The sequence below is a fragment of the Eschrichtius robustus genome, chromosome 16 (genome assembly GCF_028021215.1).
Source record: "Eschrichtius robustus isolate mEscRob2 chromosome 16, mEscRob2.pri, whole genome shotgun sequence".
NCBI classification, from domain to species: domain Eukaryota; kingdom Metazoa; phylum Chordata; class Mammalia; order Artiodactyla; family Eschrichtiidae; genus Eschrichtius; species Eschrichtius robustus.
The window spans coordinates 23,606,698-23,621,841 of NC_090839.1; the positions used below are offsets into that span (position 1 = coordinate 23,606,698).

General features: G+C 50.1%; 1 protein-coding gene across 9 annotated transcripts in view; it reads right to left on the minus strand.

Moving 5' to 3' along the window:
* Positions 1–906: 906 nt before the first annotated feature.
* EPB41L1 (erythrocyte membrane protein band 4.1 like 1) overlaps positions 907–15,144 on the minus strand; it is a 70,126-nt gene continuing 55,888 nt past the window's right edge. For all 9 annotated transcript variants that reach the window (XM_068525100.1, XM_068525103.1, XM_068525108.1 and 6 more), the window contains 5 exons: positions 13,122–13,208; positions 12,271–12,354; positions 10,205–10,285; positions 9,783–9,899; positions 907–4,375 (listed from right to left, as the gene is read on the minus strand). In XM_068525100.1, coding sequence (XP_068381201.1) covers positions 4,367–4,375; positions 9,783–9,899; positions 10,205–10,285; positions 12,271–12,354; positions 13,122–13,208 — 378 coding nt within the window. In that variant the 3' untranslated portion in view covers positions 907–4,366. The remainder of the gene's footprint in view (positions 4,376–9,782; positions 9,900–10,204; positions 10,286–12,270; positions 12,355–13,121; positions 13,209–15,144) is intronic.

Consider the following 15,144-nt stretch of genomic DNA (forward strand, 5'->3'; position numbering starts at 1 on the left):
CAAAGACTTAGCAGTGGTTCTTGCTTGTGAGATTTGGGGTAGTAAAGAAAGGTGGTTTGGGGTGAGTTGTCTGGTAGAATGAAAGCAAAGTGCTGGTACATGCACCTCAGGTAGCCCAAGGGACACATTTAGGTTTCACATGGATTATGGTTTTTAAATTTTAATATTCTTGCATTTACTTTTATGAAGACCTCCTTCCTTTGCCAAGTGATGCTAGTTTTTCATTTGTGGAAGTAATATAGTTTCCTTTTTAAATAATTTTTTTTTTTTTCTACAGAGAGTCAATTGAAAGAAAAATGATGTCAACGTCGGGACGGGTAGCATGTATGGGGATATGGCAACATTTGCTGTATACATTATCCACTCGGCTCCCATGAATGAGGATGTAGGAAAAGACCCCAATGGCGGTGCTCTTCTTTCAAGCGTGTCTCCACACACCAAGGCCCTCTGTGTCCTGGGTCCGCATGCCTACTCTTCCTGCTACCTAGAATGCTCTCACCCAAGTTCTTCACCTTACTCGATCTTTCTCTTCATTCAGCTCAAAAATCATGTCCTCAGGGAGGCCATAACTGGCCACCTTATTTAAAGTGGTCTCCTTCAGTGACGATCCCCTTCCCTGATGCATTTCCTGCCTGGTGCTGACCACTCTGGAATCATCTTTGAGTGCTCGCCTGTTTTATTATCAGTTTCCTCCACTAGCCTGTGAGCTCCTGGAGGTCAGGGGCTTTGTCTTATTTCTTGTTGTACGTGTAAAGCCAAAGCCAAGACCTGGACCACATTGGGATCTGCAAATATTTGAATGAAAGTGTCCCAGTTGGGATCTCTCCACCCATCTTTAGCCCTTCCCACAATGCCAACTTGTACTGGTAGCCTAGGTCAGAGACAGAGAGAGAGATGCCAAGGCAGTTTGTGGTTCAGCATCAAACACATTTATTTCACTTTTATTGAGTATACAAGAACAGAGAGCACACGCATACAGCACGGAGCACTGAGGTGGGGGAGCGCGGGGACAAGAGAGGAGAGAAGGGTGAGAGTAAAAAGGACCAGGACAGCATCGCAGTTGGTTGGGAAGGTGCTTTTGGGAAAAAAAAAAAAGTATATATTTAGAGTGATGTTGTTCATGCAATTTCAGGCCAGTCTTGGAATGTGCTTGCAGGATTCAAAAACTGAAACAGGTCTTGGCACTTCCTATACCCTCAGATGGAAAAGGTCCCAAGAAAGCAAAAGAAGGGAAAACAAAGATCTGTAGGCTGGAAGAGTGGCAAAAGGCCATGGAGAGCCTCTGCTTTATCCTCTTCGTTTTGCACGTGAGGAAACTGAGGCCCCGAAGCGGGAATGGGACTAGCTCAATGGCACGTGGTGAGTTAGGGATTGAGCCAGGATGGCCACCCAGAACTCCTGACTGCCCTCCAGGACTTTTTCCACCATGCTACATGGTCTCCTGGGTGGAGAGGTGGCACAGAAAGGATGAGAAATGTAAAAAGGAAAAGTAGGTTGAAGACAGACAAGACAAACGTCTATATTCCCTATGAAGAGGAGGATGGGGAGGAAACAGTGACCTAGATTTCAGTTTTGCAGCTCCCCTCCTCCCTGCTGGCACTGCCTGCCTCTCGGCGGAAGGTCAGAACATCTGTGGGATGGAGAGCTCCACAAACCCTGGCTGGCCCACAAGCTAAGCCTGGTCACATCTTCCCTGCCCTAAAGCCACACACTTAGGGTCTAAAGGCAGGCACAGAACCCAGAACAAATATTCTCTCTCTGAGGTATGTCCTGTGCGCTCAGGACACCTGGTTCCTGCAAAGACAGGGATGCCTGAGCCCAATTCCAGGTGGCCCGGAGAGGGTGGAGCCACTCCAGCTCTTGGCCCAGAAACAGTGGGGGCTCTCAGGCTGAGGAGGACAGGAAGGAGGCTCTGTGGCTTCTCTCCCAGGACCGTAAAAAGAACCTGGTGCATTCAAAGTGTGCCTTCGCTCTCAGGGGGGAGTCGGAGTGGGCCACCAGCCTGCCCTGGAGGGGATGTGGCTGACTGTGCCACCTGAGCCCCAGGTGCGGGGCTCTCTCCACCCTCTCTCCATCCCATTTCTGCCTACAGAGGCAAACACTGTTCTGGTTTCTTGTCCTGCCTCAGGTCAGCACCAGTTAAGCAGCTAAGCATGTGTGTCACTGGGGTAACTAATAAGCAAGCCAAGCCCCTCTCTGGGACATCCCTAGGCAATGTCTGATAATTGGAGAGAATTCGGAAGTGTTCTCAGAGGGCTTAGAGATGTAAGGCTGGCTCAGGGGTCTTCCCAGGTCCTCTGCTCCCCCCACGCTTTCTCCTTGAGCCTAATTACAGTGCCTGGCACAAGTAAGTACTCAATAAATATTTGTTGAGTGAATTTATCGCCTGCTTTAGAAGCAGGATGGGGGAAATGAAATGGGACTGAGAAATTAAAGGGCAGTGGGGAAAAACTCCCTCAGAAGGGGCCTCATTAAGCTCAGGGAAGCAGCTTGTGTCAGGAAAGCCTGGGAAAGCCCACGTGTGCCAGAGGGCAATGCCAAGCTTTTGATGGGGGTCTTCTCCAAGGGCTTCTGTGGTCTCAAGGCCATTTTTGGGACTCCGAGGGCACAGGCTCAGAGCGCAGACGCCGACTGAAGGCGAGGTCTCTAAAGCCAGGGTCTTATACGTAGATCCTCCTCAGCTTACTCTGGGGCAGGCGAAGCCTTTGGGAGTGTGGTTTTGACCTATCAGGGCCTGCCCTGTGTTCAGTCTCTACCATGGCTGCTTTGGCCCAGGAAGCAGAGAATGATTCAGACAGAATACAGGAGTGGTACAGTAGAAGACTGGGCTGGGGATGTTCAGACAGCCAGGTGGAAGCCACCGTCTTCCGCGGCAGCTGGGTACGTCACCTCCCTCGGGATGGGAGTTAGCTGTCACAATGCGGTCAGGAAAAGGCAAGACGTGGCAAAACAAAGAGAGACTGAGAAAGGAGGCAAGCCTCCTAGGGAGGCGGGGGCACTGAGCCGGGAGACCTGTGCAGCAGAATCCTAACTCTGGACCCCACGCCTGAGCACAAACCAGCCCCCGGTCGCTACTGCCCAGGGGGAAGAAGGCATCTTGAACCACACCCGTGTTGCTTCCTTCTTGCCAAAATCCCTGCCTCTCCACCTGGGGGCCCCGCCCCTCCCCACCCATCAATCAATTACAAACACCACACACTGTATTTCTACACTGAACCAGCTCCTACTGTGAGCGACCCACAGCCAGAGTCCGGGTCTCCTTGGCAGGGTCGGTTCGGTGAGATCTAGGAACCTTGGGATACATCAATCACAGTCAGATAATTATAATTTTAAAATGTCAGCTTCATACTTACCAGCACTGTTTATTTTAATATTTGTTTCCTGTTATATGTAATATACATAACTTAAAAGCACATCCATACAAATCTACGAGCTGCACCTTCATAATGAGAACCCATAACATACAATGTCTACTTCACCTCCTGTGGCTTGGTTTCACATTCTTGCTTTGCTTTGCTTTTTCTCGCTTCCAATGAGAGTCATCTGCAGTGGCCCTCAGCAGGACCAGGACACAGAAGGTGAGGCGGGGGTGGGGTGGGGGAGAGGGACGAGGGAACCCAGACAGAAAATGACTGACAAGATGTGTGACAGTCGACGGGGAGGGGAGGCGGAAGAAAGGAAGGTGGATTTTGCAGCCCAGTGTCAAGACCCAAAAAATAAGAATCTAGTGTTCCTCCTCCTCCTTTCCGAGCAGGGAATTTTCTCTCTTTCTTGGAAAACGTTTGACAGGGCGTGTCTTGCTGCTGCAGCTTCTCTTGCTTGGCTGCAAAAGTGTTTTCCTTTGCATTTGAGTGGGCAACAGACGCAGGAGAAAAAGAAATGGAATGCTCGTCCACTGAATGGAACGTGTAGAACCCGGGTCGCATTGTACTTCTACAATCAGCGTGGTCTGGCTTGCCTTGGTTGTTCCGCAGGGCTTCAAGGGGGGGTGGGACAGGCGCGGCAGGGGGTGAGGGGGGCGGAGCAAGGGATTATTGTTGTTATAATTTTTTTTTTCCTGAACAATCCTACCAATTCTTCAATTTGTCTGCACAGGAAATGTAGGCGTTCAGATGTTGGCCGTTGCTGTCGGCCGAATGCTCGGCCAGCCCCGGCAGCAGTGCAAGGACGTGATGTTTCCTGTATATATATCTATATCTATATATATCTATATATATATATGCTTTTCCTTTCCCAGTCTCTCATCAGGGACAGTACGTCGCAGCTGGGACGTCGGTGTTCAGTTGGAGAATCCAGAATGAAGGCCCCTTCTTTACGGTTCTCTGGCTTGGGTTGGACCAGAAACGCCAGCAACTCTTCACAGAGGTCAGGATTCCTGAAGCCAGAGGCGTTGCGGGGAGGAGATGCCAAGGAAGGAGGAGGACAAGAAGAGTTAGTAACTTTTGTCACTCATCTTTAAATACATGGCAAGAGGTTGTTTTCCCTATCTTTACTGTGTGCCCTTTATTATGACTCAGGAAGATAGACTGACTTGTCCAAGGCCACACAGCTTGTAAGAAAGTGGCCGCTGAGAACTGAAGCCACTTCTGTCTGACTCTCTGACTCCAAAGGCCATGCATGTTTGCTGGGTTGTTTCCAGGCAGGTGGTCTTTTACTTTGGCTGGAAAATCTGTCCAAGTTTCCTTGAACACTGAAAGCTAAGATTATACTCATTTCATTTTGTCTTCCTATCTGCTCTCAGTTCTAAGAAATGTTTAGTCGTGATTGCAGATCTTCTGTTTTTGTCTTTCCCTTCTGTTTGCCACTGCCTGCTGTGTCTTGGGGGTTAAATCCCAGAGAGGAGTGTTTAAGTAAAGAAACTGGAGTCTGGATTCTAACTCAGGTTTGACTCCAAAACTTAGTGGTTAAGGCGCATGGGCTCTGAAATCAGACAATCCTAGTTTCAAATCCCATTCCACAGTCTACTAGCTCTGTCATCTTGGGCAAGTTTCCTAACCTCTTTAGACCTTAGTTGCTCCCTCTGTAAAATGGGTCCCACCTCACGAAGTTGTAGGGAGGATTCAAGTAAATACCGGCTGTTCTTATTATTACTATTGTTGTTAACTTAACCACATACTATTTGATCTCATTGAGGGCAAGGGCTGTGTTTTACTTATTGTTGTCTTTCCAGGGGCCAACACCATGACTGACACACAGCAACTACCCCAAACCATTTAACAAGTGGCATATTGTCCCTGTCCTTTGCCACTTACATATGGTCAGGTGCTAACGGAGCTGTAGAAATTTGATCCTTCTCAGCTCATTTGACAAATGGGAAAACTGAGGCCCAGAGGGTTCAATGACTTAGCAAGTTGGTGGCAGAAACAAGACGAGAACCCTAGGCTCCTGCTTTGGAATAGGTCATCCCCACCCCCATTTAATTAAAAATTTGAAAGTAAGAAAGCTCTGGGAAGCTGGCTGGATGCTGCCCTCTTGCTGGCAATGTTTGGGAGACAGGTCTTGCCTGAAGGAGACGGGCCAGTGAACAAAGATGGAGCAGAAGCCACACATCTGGCCTGTGAGTTGCAGGGAGAGAAGAGAAGACTGTAAGATGGGTGTGATTTCACACTCACAGCAAGAACTTCAAGGAGGAAGAACTTCATAAAGAAATCTACTGGAGCAGGGACAGGTGTTCCTGGAGGATTCAGGCAGGGGAGAGAAGATGAAGACTGGCAAGATGGATGCCCACGTGGAAACAGGGCCGCGTGCACCAGGCTGGTGATAGAAGTTTAGGGTCTGACTTGCTCAGGGCTCTCATCAACCCCTCAACATGACAAAACTATTGGGACAAGGAAGCAGTTTCACATCACCGAGCACCTTCTGTATGTGAGATACCACCTGGTACATCATTGCTATGGACTGAATGTTTATGTCCCCCCCTGAAATTCACATGTTGAAGCCCTAACCCTCAAGGTGATGGTATATGGAAGCGGGGCCTTTAGAAGGCACTCATAAATAGGATGAGTGCCCTTATAAAAAGAGACGTGAGAGAGATAACTTCTCTCTCTGCTCTCCACCACGTGAGGACACAGAGAAGATGGCTGTCTGCAAACCAGAAGAGGGTCTCACCAGGAACCAGACTGGCCGGCACCTTGACCTTGGACTTCCCAGACCCCATAACTGTGAGATATTAAGTGTGTGTTGTTTAAGCCACCCAGTCTACGGTGTTCTGTTACAGCAGCCTGAGAGGACTCTGACACTCATAGATGTTGTTTAATTATTACAGCAGCTCCAGTTTATAGATTAACTCCATTTTGTAGATTAGAAAACTGAGGCCCAGGCAGGTTCCTCTGGGCACACTTTCTGAGTCCAAAGCTAGGTGTGTTCTTTATACTCCATTCTGCTACTTTCTGAGGATTTTTTCTTACAGTGCCGGCTTCACCTTAAGTTTCCTCATCGATTAATAAAGTGCCTGCCCAAAACTCAGTGTAAACATGATTCTGGGTTTGTGGGATATCTTCTGAAGCCCATAGACACTTCAGAAGGACCGGGGACATCTAAACAATACTGTATGATCATGTATTCTTCTGTTTATTACAGCAGAGTCCAAACGGGCAGCATTTTGTTAGCTTACTTTGTGTTAATAGTAATGATAGTCATAATTAACTCTTATTGAGCACTTACTATGTGCCAGGCACGGTGCTTACTACTGTAGATGTATGATCTCAGTAACCCTATGAGATAGATACTGCGAACAGTCAGCGTGGTCAGGAGATTAAGGCCATAAGGCAGCTTTGGAGTCTAACAGATGAGGTTTGACTCTCTAACCAATTCTTTGTGTTCCCAGCTCCAAATCTGTGAGCAAATCGCCTAACATCTCAGAGCTTCAGTTCCCTTCTTTGTAAAATGAATGAGCAGGTGACAGTACTGTGCCTAGTGCACAGCCAGGTGCCTGGAAGAGTGTAAGCACTCCATAAGTTACTGCAATTGTTACTATGTCATTGTCATTGTCAGTTGGCTGATGAGGAAACACAGGCCGAGAAGGTTAAATTGTTTGCTCAAAGTTGCGCAGCTAATAAAGGTCAGGACTGAGACTCGAGTCAAGACTATCATCCCGGGTGCCAAGATGCATCCATCCATCAAACCAACACTTTTCAAGTACTTTAAAAAAGAGTTTTCTAATTCAGAGAAGACCTCTCCCCCAGAAGTAGTGAGTCTGACTATATTAAAAGTCAGAGGTGGTTCCTACTTGGCGATAACTAATGGGAAAGCAGGTGGGCAGAAAAGGCAAGGGAGAAACTTCTGTTTCTCCAGGACAACATAACAAGGTGACCTTTACAGAAGGATCCGAGAGAGAGAGAGGGTGTGTGGTGATGTGTGGGACAATGGCAGCAAAGAAAGGACTAAAAGAGGGGCGAGGAGGAGGGAATGAGACCTCAAAGGGAGCAGTGAGGTGGGCAGATGTGAAAGAAGACTGCATGGGGTGGGCAGGACGTGGAGGCTGGGACGAGAGCTCCAAATGGCCAGGGAACGCGGGCAGGCAGGAGCCTGGGGGGCTGGCTGGGATGCCCCAGGAAAGATGAGGAGGAGTGAGATGGGGAATGGAGAAGATATGAGAAGCTAGGAAAGCAAACAAACAGCCAGAGGACTGTACATAACTGGAAGGGGGCTTGTCCATCTCTTTCTTTTGCAAATGAGGAAACTGAGACCCCAATGGCCACACAGCCAAGTCAGCAGGATGGCTGGGATTGGAGTCAGGTCCTGATTCCCAGCACAGAGCTCTTTGCATCAGTGGCTCCTACACCTGGCTGCACATGGAATTCCTAAGGACCAACGTATAAATAAAGATTCCCAGGTCCTGGCCCAGCACTTCCAAGTCCGACTTTATGGCAATAGTTTTCTAGTATCTGTGTTCCCCAGGTGATACTGCCAGCCCAGCACCAGCTTGGCAAGTGACCTACACTCTACCACTCTGAGATCTGGGGGACAAAAAGCAACAATAACTGGGCAACTGAGAGGACAGGAGTGACAATTTACTTGAAAGTCTGAGGAAGGCTGGGAGGCAGGCTCTGCCCGTGATCAGTTTATACATCTTCTAGACCAGTGCTATCCAACAGAAATGAAGCCACAGACGGAATTTAAAATCTTTTAGATAATAGATTTTCTAGACAGTATTTTCTAAATTTTCTAGTATTTCTGGTTTTCTAAAAATTTCCAGCTATATAGAAAATTTTAATTTCTAAATTAAAATTCAAATGTTTTAATTTACATGAAAAATAGTAAAAAGAAACAGGTGAGATTAATTTTAATAATGTATTTTACTTAACCCAATATATCCAAACATTATCATTTAACATGTAATCAATATAAAAATTATTGAGCGATTTTATACTCCTTTTTCCATATGTAATCTTTAAAGTCCGGCACCTATTTTACCCTCAAGGTACATCTCATTTCAGATTAGCCAATTTCAAGTGCTCAACAGCCGTGTACGGCTAGTGGCTCCTACACTGCACAACACAGAAAATCATTTCCATCACTGCAGGAAGTTCAGTGCTTTTCCTTCTGACACGAAGGGGGTGGTAATCAAAGGATGAGAAAGAAACATTCTGTATCTTTCTAGAAAACATTGGGTTTCTTCATCAGGGAAGAGGACAAAAGGGAGACCTGCTGTTTGTGGGGGACTTTGAAATGCATTTATTTTTCATTGAGGTATACGGTGTGAAGTAAGTAAAGTATACAAATCTAAGTGTGGAGCTTGACTCATTTTTACATATATACACACCCATGCAACTCCCCCAGTTCAAGACGCTGACATTTCCAGCACCCTAGAAGTTCCCTTTGTGGCTCTTCCCTGTCAATGTCACATCCCAGAAGGAACCAATATTCAGACTTTGATCATCGCTGATTAGTTTGGCCTGTTTTTGAACTTCCTATGAATGCACTCACATTGTATGTACTTTTTGTGTTTGACTTATTTCACTCAATTCAATGTCTGTGAGATTTTGTTATTATTGGTCTGACAAAATTCAGTAAATTTCTAGAGGGGCCAGAACCCTTCCCCCAGCTTCCCCCAATTTCAGCTGCTAAAAGACCTCTCTGCTCCAGCACCATCTCATTCCTCTTATTCACGAAGGCACTGATAGCCCTTCAGTGGAAAGAGTAAGGATTGGGGTCCCTAAGGTTCTCGCCTCAGGTGGCCTGAGAAGGGTTTCCAATCTAGCAAGACAGATGGGATCGAGGGCTCTGGCCATCATATTCCTCCTTGGCATCAACTATACTTCAATTAAAAAAATTAAAAAATAAAATAAAGTTGGCACAACATTGTAAATCAACTATACTTCAATTAAAAAAAAAAAAAATTCCTCCCTGGCAACGTCCAGTGACCGGTGATGGAGACAGAGAGTCAGGGACAGGAATGTGGCCCTGGGCCTGGCAGGACTTTTTCTGACTCCCAGCTTACAGGCAATGGCCAGTGAGGGTACGCTTGTCTCTGTCTGTCCCACCTCACTACCCACTGTCAATCCTCTCTCCCCTTTTCTGACCACTTCTGGATTTACTTTTCTGGGTCTGGAGCCTGAAACCCCAAAGAAACCAAGGAACCAGACTTCCTTCCTCTCTGCACTCTGATTTGTCGTATCTGAGGGAGCTACCTCTCCACTTGGAGCCCCAAACCAGGACGGTTGGGGAGGTCAGAGCTGTGCTGGGGGCCAAGCCTCTTGGTGGGTCCTCAAATGGAAATGCCCCTCGGAGGACCTCGTTCTCTCCTCCGTCTCCCGGCTGCTGAGCCCCACGAGCCTCACCTGCGGCTTCTTGTCCCTCTCCTCTGGGGATGGGTCTGTTTCTCTGTATACGACAGCTTTGGTTACCAGCATGTCAGGATGCTGCAGTTTGGCCTCCTTGATGGCCAAAGCCAGGGCCTGGAGGACAAGAACGGCAAAGTGAGGAGTCAGAGCATGTGGAATACGGGAGAGGCCATGGAGACCAACAGGCCCCTCCAGCGCACAGCTGAGGACCAGGAGTTAAGGGGAGAGGCCACAGCTCAGGTCTTCTGGCTCCTTCTGACTCCCACTCAGTGCCCCTCCCTTGAGGGCTTCTCCTCTGGACAGGGTCAGTAGGAAGTGGACATCTCTGCTCACAAATGCAGCCATCCACGGGTAAACCAGTACGGGAGGGCCTGGGGCCTGGGCAGTGCCACTGGGAGCCATGCTCCCCATCCCCATACCTGGTCTTGATCGACATCTTCGTCCCCTGTGATGATGATCCGCTTCTCGATCCTCGTCTCAGAAAATCCTCCTTTCACAGTCTGCAGAGGGAGAGGGAGGTGAGGTCAGCCTTGGGTCCTGCTGGGGCAGCAGCCTCGACAGGGGACCGGTCCAAAGCATCCCTCAAGGGCAAGGCTGGAACCAGCAGTCGCCTTCTCTCCTAGCTCCCTCGGTTTTTTCCTTTTTCTGGTTTTGGGACTTCAGACTGCACATCTTGCCTGGCTGCCGCCACTCCCCCAACTACCAAGCTGTCCCCTCCAGCTCTTCCAAGCCCGGTTCAAATGCTATCACCCTGACCCTGGTGAGCGATCCTTCCTCCTTCCTGCCTCGGTACTCCCTGAGCGGCAAGTTCGTATCTCTCACAGTTCTGGGCCTCTCTGCCTTGTTCTGACGTTGTGTGTGTGACCTGGCCTTGCTCACTAGGCTGGGGCCCATGAGGGCAGGGGCTGTGCTTTGTTCATCTCTGGATCCCCTCCTCCCCCACTCCCCTGTCCAACCTGACCAGGGCAGGTGCTAAATGCGGATTTGTTGAATGAACACATGAATGAAATGTGAATGGTGACAAGGTTCTACTTTAAATGACTTCAAACAATACTAGAAAACTGCATTGATGATGCTTATACGTATGCTTGAAACCGCCACTGTTTTCTGAAGGGATGGGGCTCGGGTGCAAGTTTAGAAGTAGAAGATGGGGCAGGACCTACTTGCTTGGCATATTAAAGGCGGGTGGTGGCTAAGGGAAACCCCAGCTGGGGTCAGGAGTGGACAGAAAGAAGAGGGGGGGGCTCCCAGATGGCAGGGCTAGGAGGGACTTTGGGAAGAAGAGTTATCTGAGCTGTATGCAGTGGGGTGTGTGATGGAACACCTTCCCATAAAGCTTTCAGTGACGTCATCATTGCTCACTGATGCTTTTGGTAGGAGTGGGTGCTTTCTGGGGACCGTGCTGCATGGGAATGGGCAGGGCTGGGACAGTCTCTGCTCATCAAGGGCCAGCGCTGCCTACCAGACTCCTCCTTTGATGCTTGAGCAAAACCTCCAACCCATCCTGGCTCCCTGGCCTCCATCCCTGCCCTGGGCCCTGGCCACTCAGGCATGGACATGCTGGCCAGCCTGTCCTCAGCCCTCTGTCCTCATGGGCTAAGTCATGGCTGTCTCACCAGGAATGTCTCCCTTCTTTGGCCCTGCCTCTTCCTCCCCTCATCCTGCACCAGGCCCTCCATCCCTAGTCTCTCCATAACTCTCTCTCTTCTTTCTCCCATCTGCCTGCACATCCTGGTGGACCTAATCTCCTCTCCTTAAACCCCTTTTCACTGGGTCACTCCCCATCTTGAAAACCTTGATGGCTTTCCAATGGCTCTCAGACTCAGACCCTCTGTTGTCACATTTGTCCTGGAATTTGTCTTTTGTCTCTATTCTGCTTCCCCTGCCTCCAGTCCAACCTAATTTCCCAGTTACGTCCCCTACGTGCTGCTTCTTCCTGACAGAGACCGCTTCTCCTGTTTCCCCGTGTGCATTGCTTGCAGCCCTCCAGCAGCCCTCAGCCCAGAGGCCAGCGTGAGGTTGACGCTCACTAACATTTGCTCAGTGAATGGATAAGCAAACACACGGTTTCTGTTCCCATCTTCCCTGTGGCTTAGAACGTCTGCATCCTCCCTCACGAGTCCGCCCTGGCTTCCCAAGACCCTATACAAACCCCATTTTTTCCAGAAGACCCTTCCTCATTCTTTGAGCCTTCCTTCAATCGCCCCCCTCTAAATCCCTCCAGCACTTAGGATCTATAAGGCGCAAACGCCACGGTTCACAGTTTCTTCCAAGGAGATGGTCTCATACCCCCAGCCTGGCTGTCAACACTGAAGGGCAGGTGGGCGCCTAGGACGACCCTTATCACAGAACAAAGCTCACAGCATTCCAGGAACTGGGAATGCCGCAGGTCTTCTCTGTCCACGTTACAAGGCAGAGCCATGGCAATGACCTTCCCGAGCCCCACAGCCAGGCTGGGGGCATACGACATCCTGCTGCTACTCACTTTGGTAACATGGGTGGTGGTGGAGGTGGAGAGGGTTTCCGCGGTGGCGCCGTAGGTGCTGGTGAGGACATCTTTCCCGATGATCTGCAGAATATAACCACCCCCCACCCGGGGCTCAGGTGAGGACACTGGACTCTGCAGGAGGGGGGCGGGGGTGGGGTAAACCAAGTGAGGAGTCGGGGTGGGTGGGGTGGGTCCCAGGAAGGTGAAGTTTGGAAGCCAAGATGCTTTGAGCCACTGAGTCTAAGAACTCAGGAATACTGGAATCTTCAGAATGCTAGACCCATGAAATCCTCAAACCCTGGAATCTAAGATTCCTAGGACCTGAGATCCCTGAGGTCCAGAATCCTAACAAGACCCTAGAATTTAAGAATCCTGGCATCTTAGAAGAATGAACAGAGGGATCCAAGGTGGAAACAGAGCCCTCCCAATCCCCCACCCTGTCAGGGCTGGGAATGTGCTCTCTCTGGGACTAAATGATGAAAACAACAGATTTGGAGAACACAGGAGCTGCAAGAGACCTCACAGTGACAGACTTGGGCGATTGAGGCAGCCACCAACAGAGCTGGGTCCAGAATCCAAGCTTCTGGACTCCCAGTCCATTGCTCCTCCTGGTCAGTAAGGAGAGCAGATGCAAAACAGCTGTCACATCACAGGCACCACCAATGGATGAGACTCTGGTGGGGACCAGGGAGCCCTGTGGGCATCTGAATGTGATGCCATTTCCTGGTGCTGCACTTAAAGGGGCAGCCTCCCACGCTCTACGTCGTACTTGCTGCAGGCCACCTGTGGACCCGCGTCCACATTCTCTGCCTGGAGTCCCCTAGCCTGGGCTGGCCCTGCCCACTTACCGGAGAAAGAGAACGGATTTCCGTGGCCACCGTCTGTGGGCCTGGGATCATGGCAGCTGCCCCCTTCCCGGACTTGAGACTGTTCTCCTGGGGAAACAATAGTGCTCAGAGGGCCAGGTCTCAGGTGGGCGGGCCCTCAGGATGGCTGGAGCACGTGGCCATGCAGCTCTCACGGCCACAAGATTGAATAGTGACGTCAGAAGCAGAGAGCTGAAGGCATCGTTCAGTCCAGTCTGCTCTTGTTCATCCCTCGCTCGCTCACACACATGCTTACACACTTACCCACTCATTTAACAAACATTTACTGAGTGCCTGGTGTTAGGGACACTGTGGTGAACAAGACGCGGTGTTGCCCCCTGGAAGCACTAACAAAGGAGTCGAGACATCCAGGTTCTGGTCCTGGCCCTGCCACGTTCCAGCCACGTGACCCGGACGGAGCCACTTCTGCTCTCCGGGCCTCATGGATTCACCTACATAAAGGGACCCCTGTAGTGTGTGCTCATCAGTGGTAACAAATGTCCCATCCTGGTAGGGGTGTTGATAACGGGTTGGTGGTAGGGGCTGTGTGTGTGCCGGGGCAGGGAGTCTACAGGAAATCTCTGTACCTTCCTCTCAATTTTGCTGCGAACTGAAAAACTGCTCTCAAAAAATAAAGTCTTAAGAAAGTTTTTAAAAAGGGGACCCCTGTCCCACTCTCACAGAGACATTATGAAGATAACAGAGGAGAAAGGGCTTTGCAAACGGAAATCTGTCAGGTAAATATAGGAGTACAGGCTGGCTACTAAGAACATACTAACTACTGTTTTCTGAGTACTCGCTATGTGCTAGGTATTGTGTTAAGGATGCATGATCTCATTTAAGCCTCTGAACAACCATAGGAAACTGTTTTTATATTCTTGTTTTATAGTTGAGAAACTGGAAGGTCAGGGCATGTTAAGTGGCTTGTTCAAGCCCTCCTGAAGGTGAGTGATAGAGCCTGGATTTAGACCCAGGTTGGTCAGACTCCAAATTCAACGCACTCCTTCTGCCATGCCACTCTGCCCTTGGAACACTTGCCCTTGAGCCAGCTCTCCTGGTCCTACCTTGGAGTCTAACTGCTAGATACTCCTGGAATTGGTCCCAGACTTACTGGCCCACATCTGGAAGGGGCCCAGCTGCCGGCCTCTACCTCCTACTTCCTGCCCCATCTCAGGGCTCAGCCTTGTCTGTCCAGGGGCCCAGAAGCTGTGTCCATACTGCAGCTCCCCAGTGGGCTGCAGGGTACTAGATCTGGACCTCTGCCTGCCAGGGGACGGGTGAGGACAGAAGCCCTCTGTCTTCGCCCCACCTTTCCCCGAGGCCTGCCTCCAGCTGAGGCTGTCGGTGACCTGGTTACCTGGCATTCCATCCACAAGGCACTTACTTTCTCAGAGGCAGTCCCAGAATGTGGCCCAGCAGCAGGCCTTACAAGGGCAGCCTTCTGGGCTCAATGCTTCCTTTCTCCCAGGGTAGGAAATAGCCACTAGCCCCTTTGAATCCTATTGTCCCTCCAGGCCCTTCTCCCCTCAAGCTTCTTCTTCTCCCATTGACCCCTCTTTCCCGGAAAAGCCTCACCTCCACGTTCACACTGATGGGGACACAGGTCATTCCAGAACAAGGTGCCAGCTGCTCCGCCTGCCTCTCCTGTATCTTCAGCCAGTCCCCTCTCCTGCCTCTAGGAGGCGCAGCCCCTCTCCGTGGCTAAGGTGACACCGCTATCTCCGCCCCGGCCCTTCCTCCGGCGGACTCCGGGCTCTCCTCCTCGCCGCCTCTCTCTGGGCCGCCTCAGCCACTAAAGGCTTCCACTGCCGCATCGAGGCCACTGTCTCCTCTCGCTTTATCTGTAGCTCAGATCTTTCTTGAACCCTAGACTTGAAAACCAATGTCTCCTAGACACTTTCCCCTGGAAACGTCCCCCAGGCGCCTCAGACTCATCAGACCCCGAATGGAATTCGCTGCCTCCCACCCCCGACACACAGGTGCCGCTAAAGAGCACCCCCGCCTC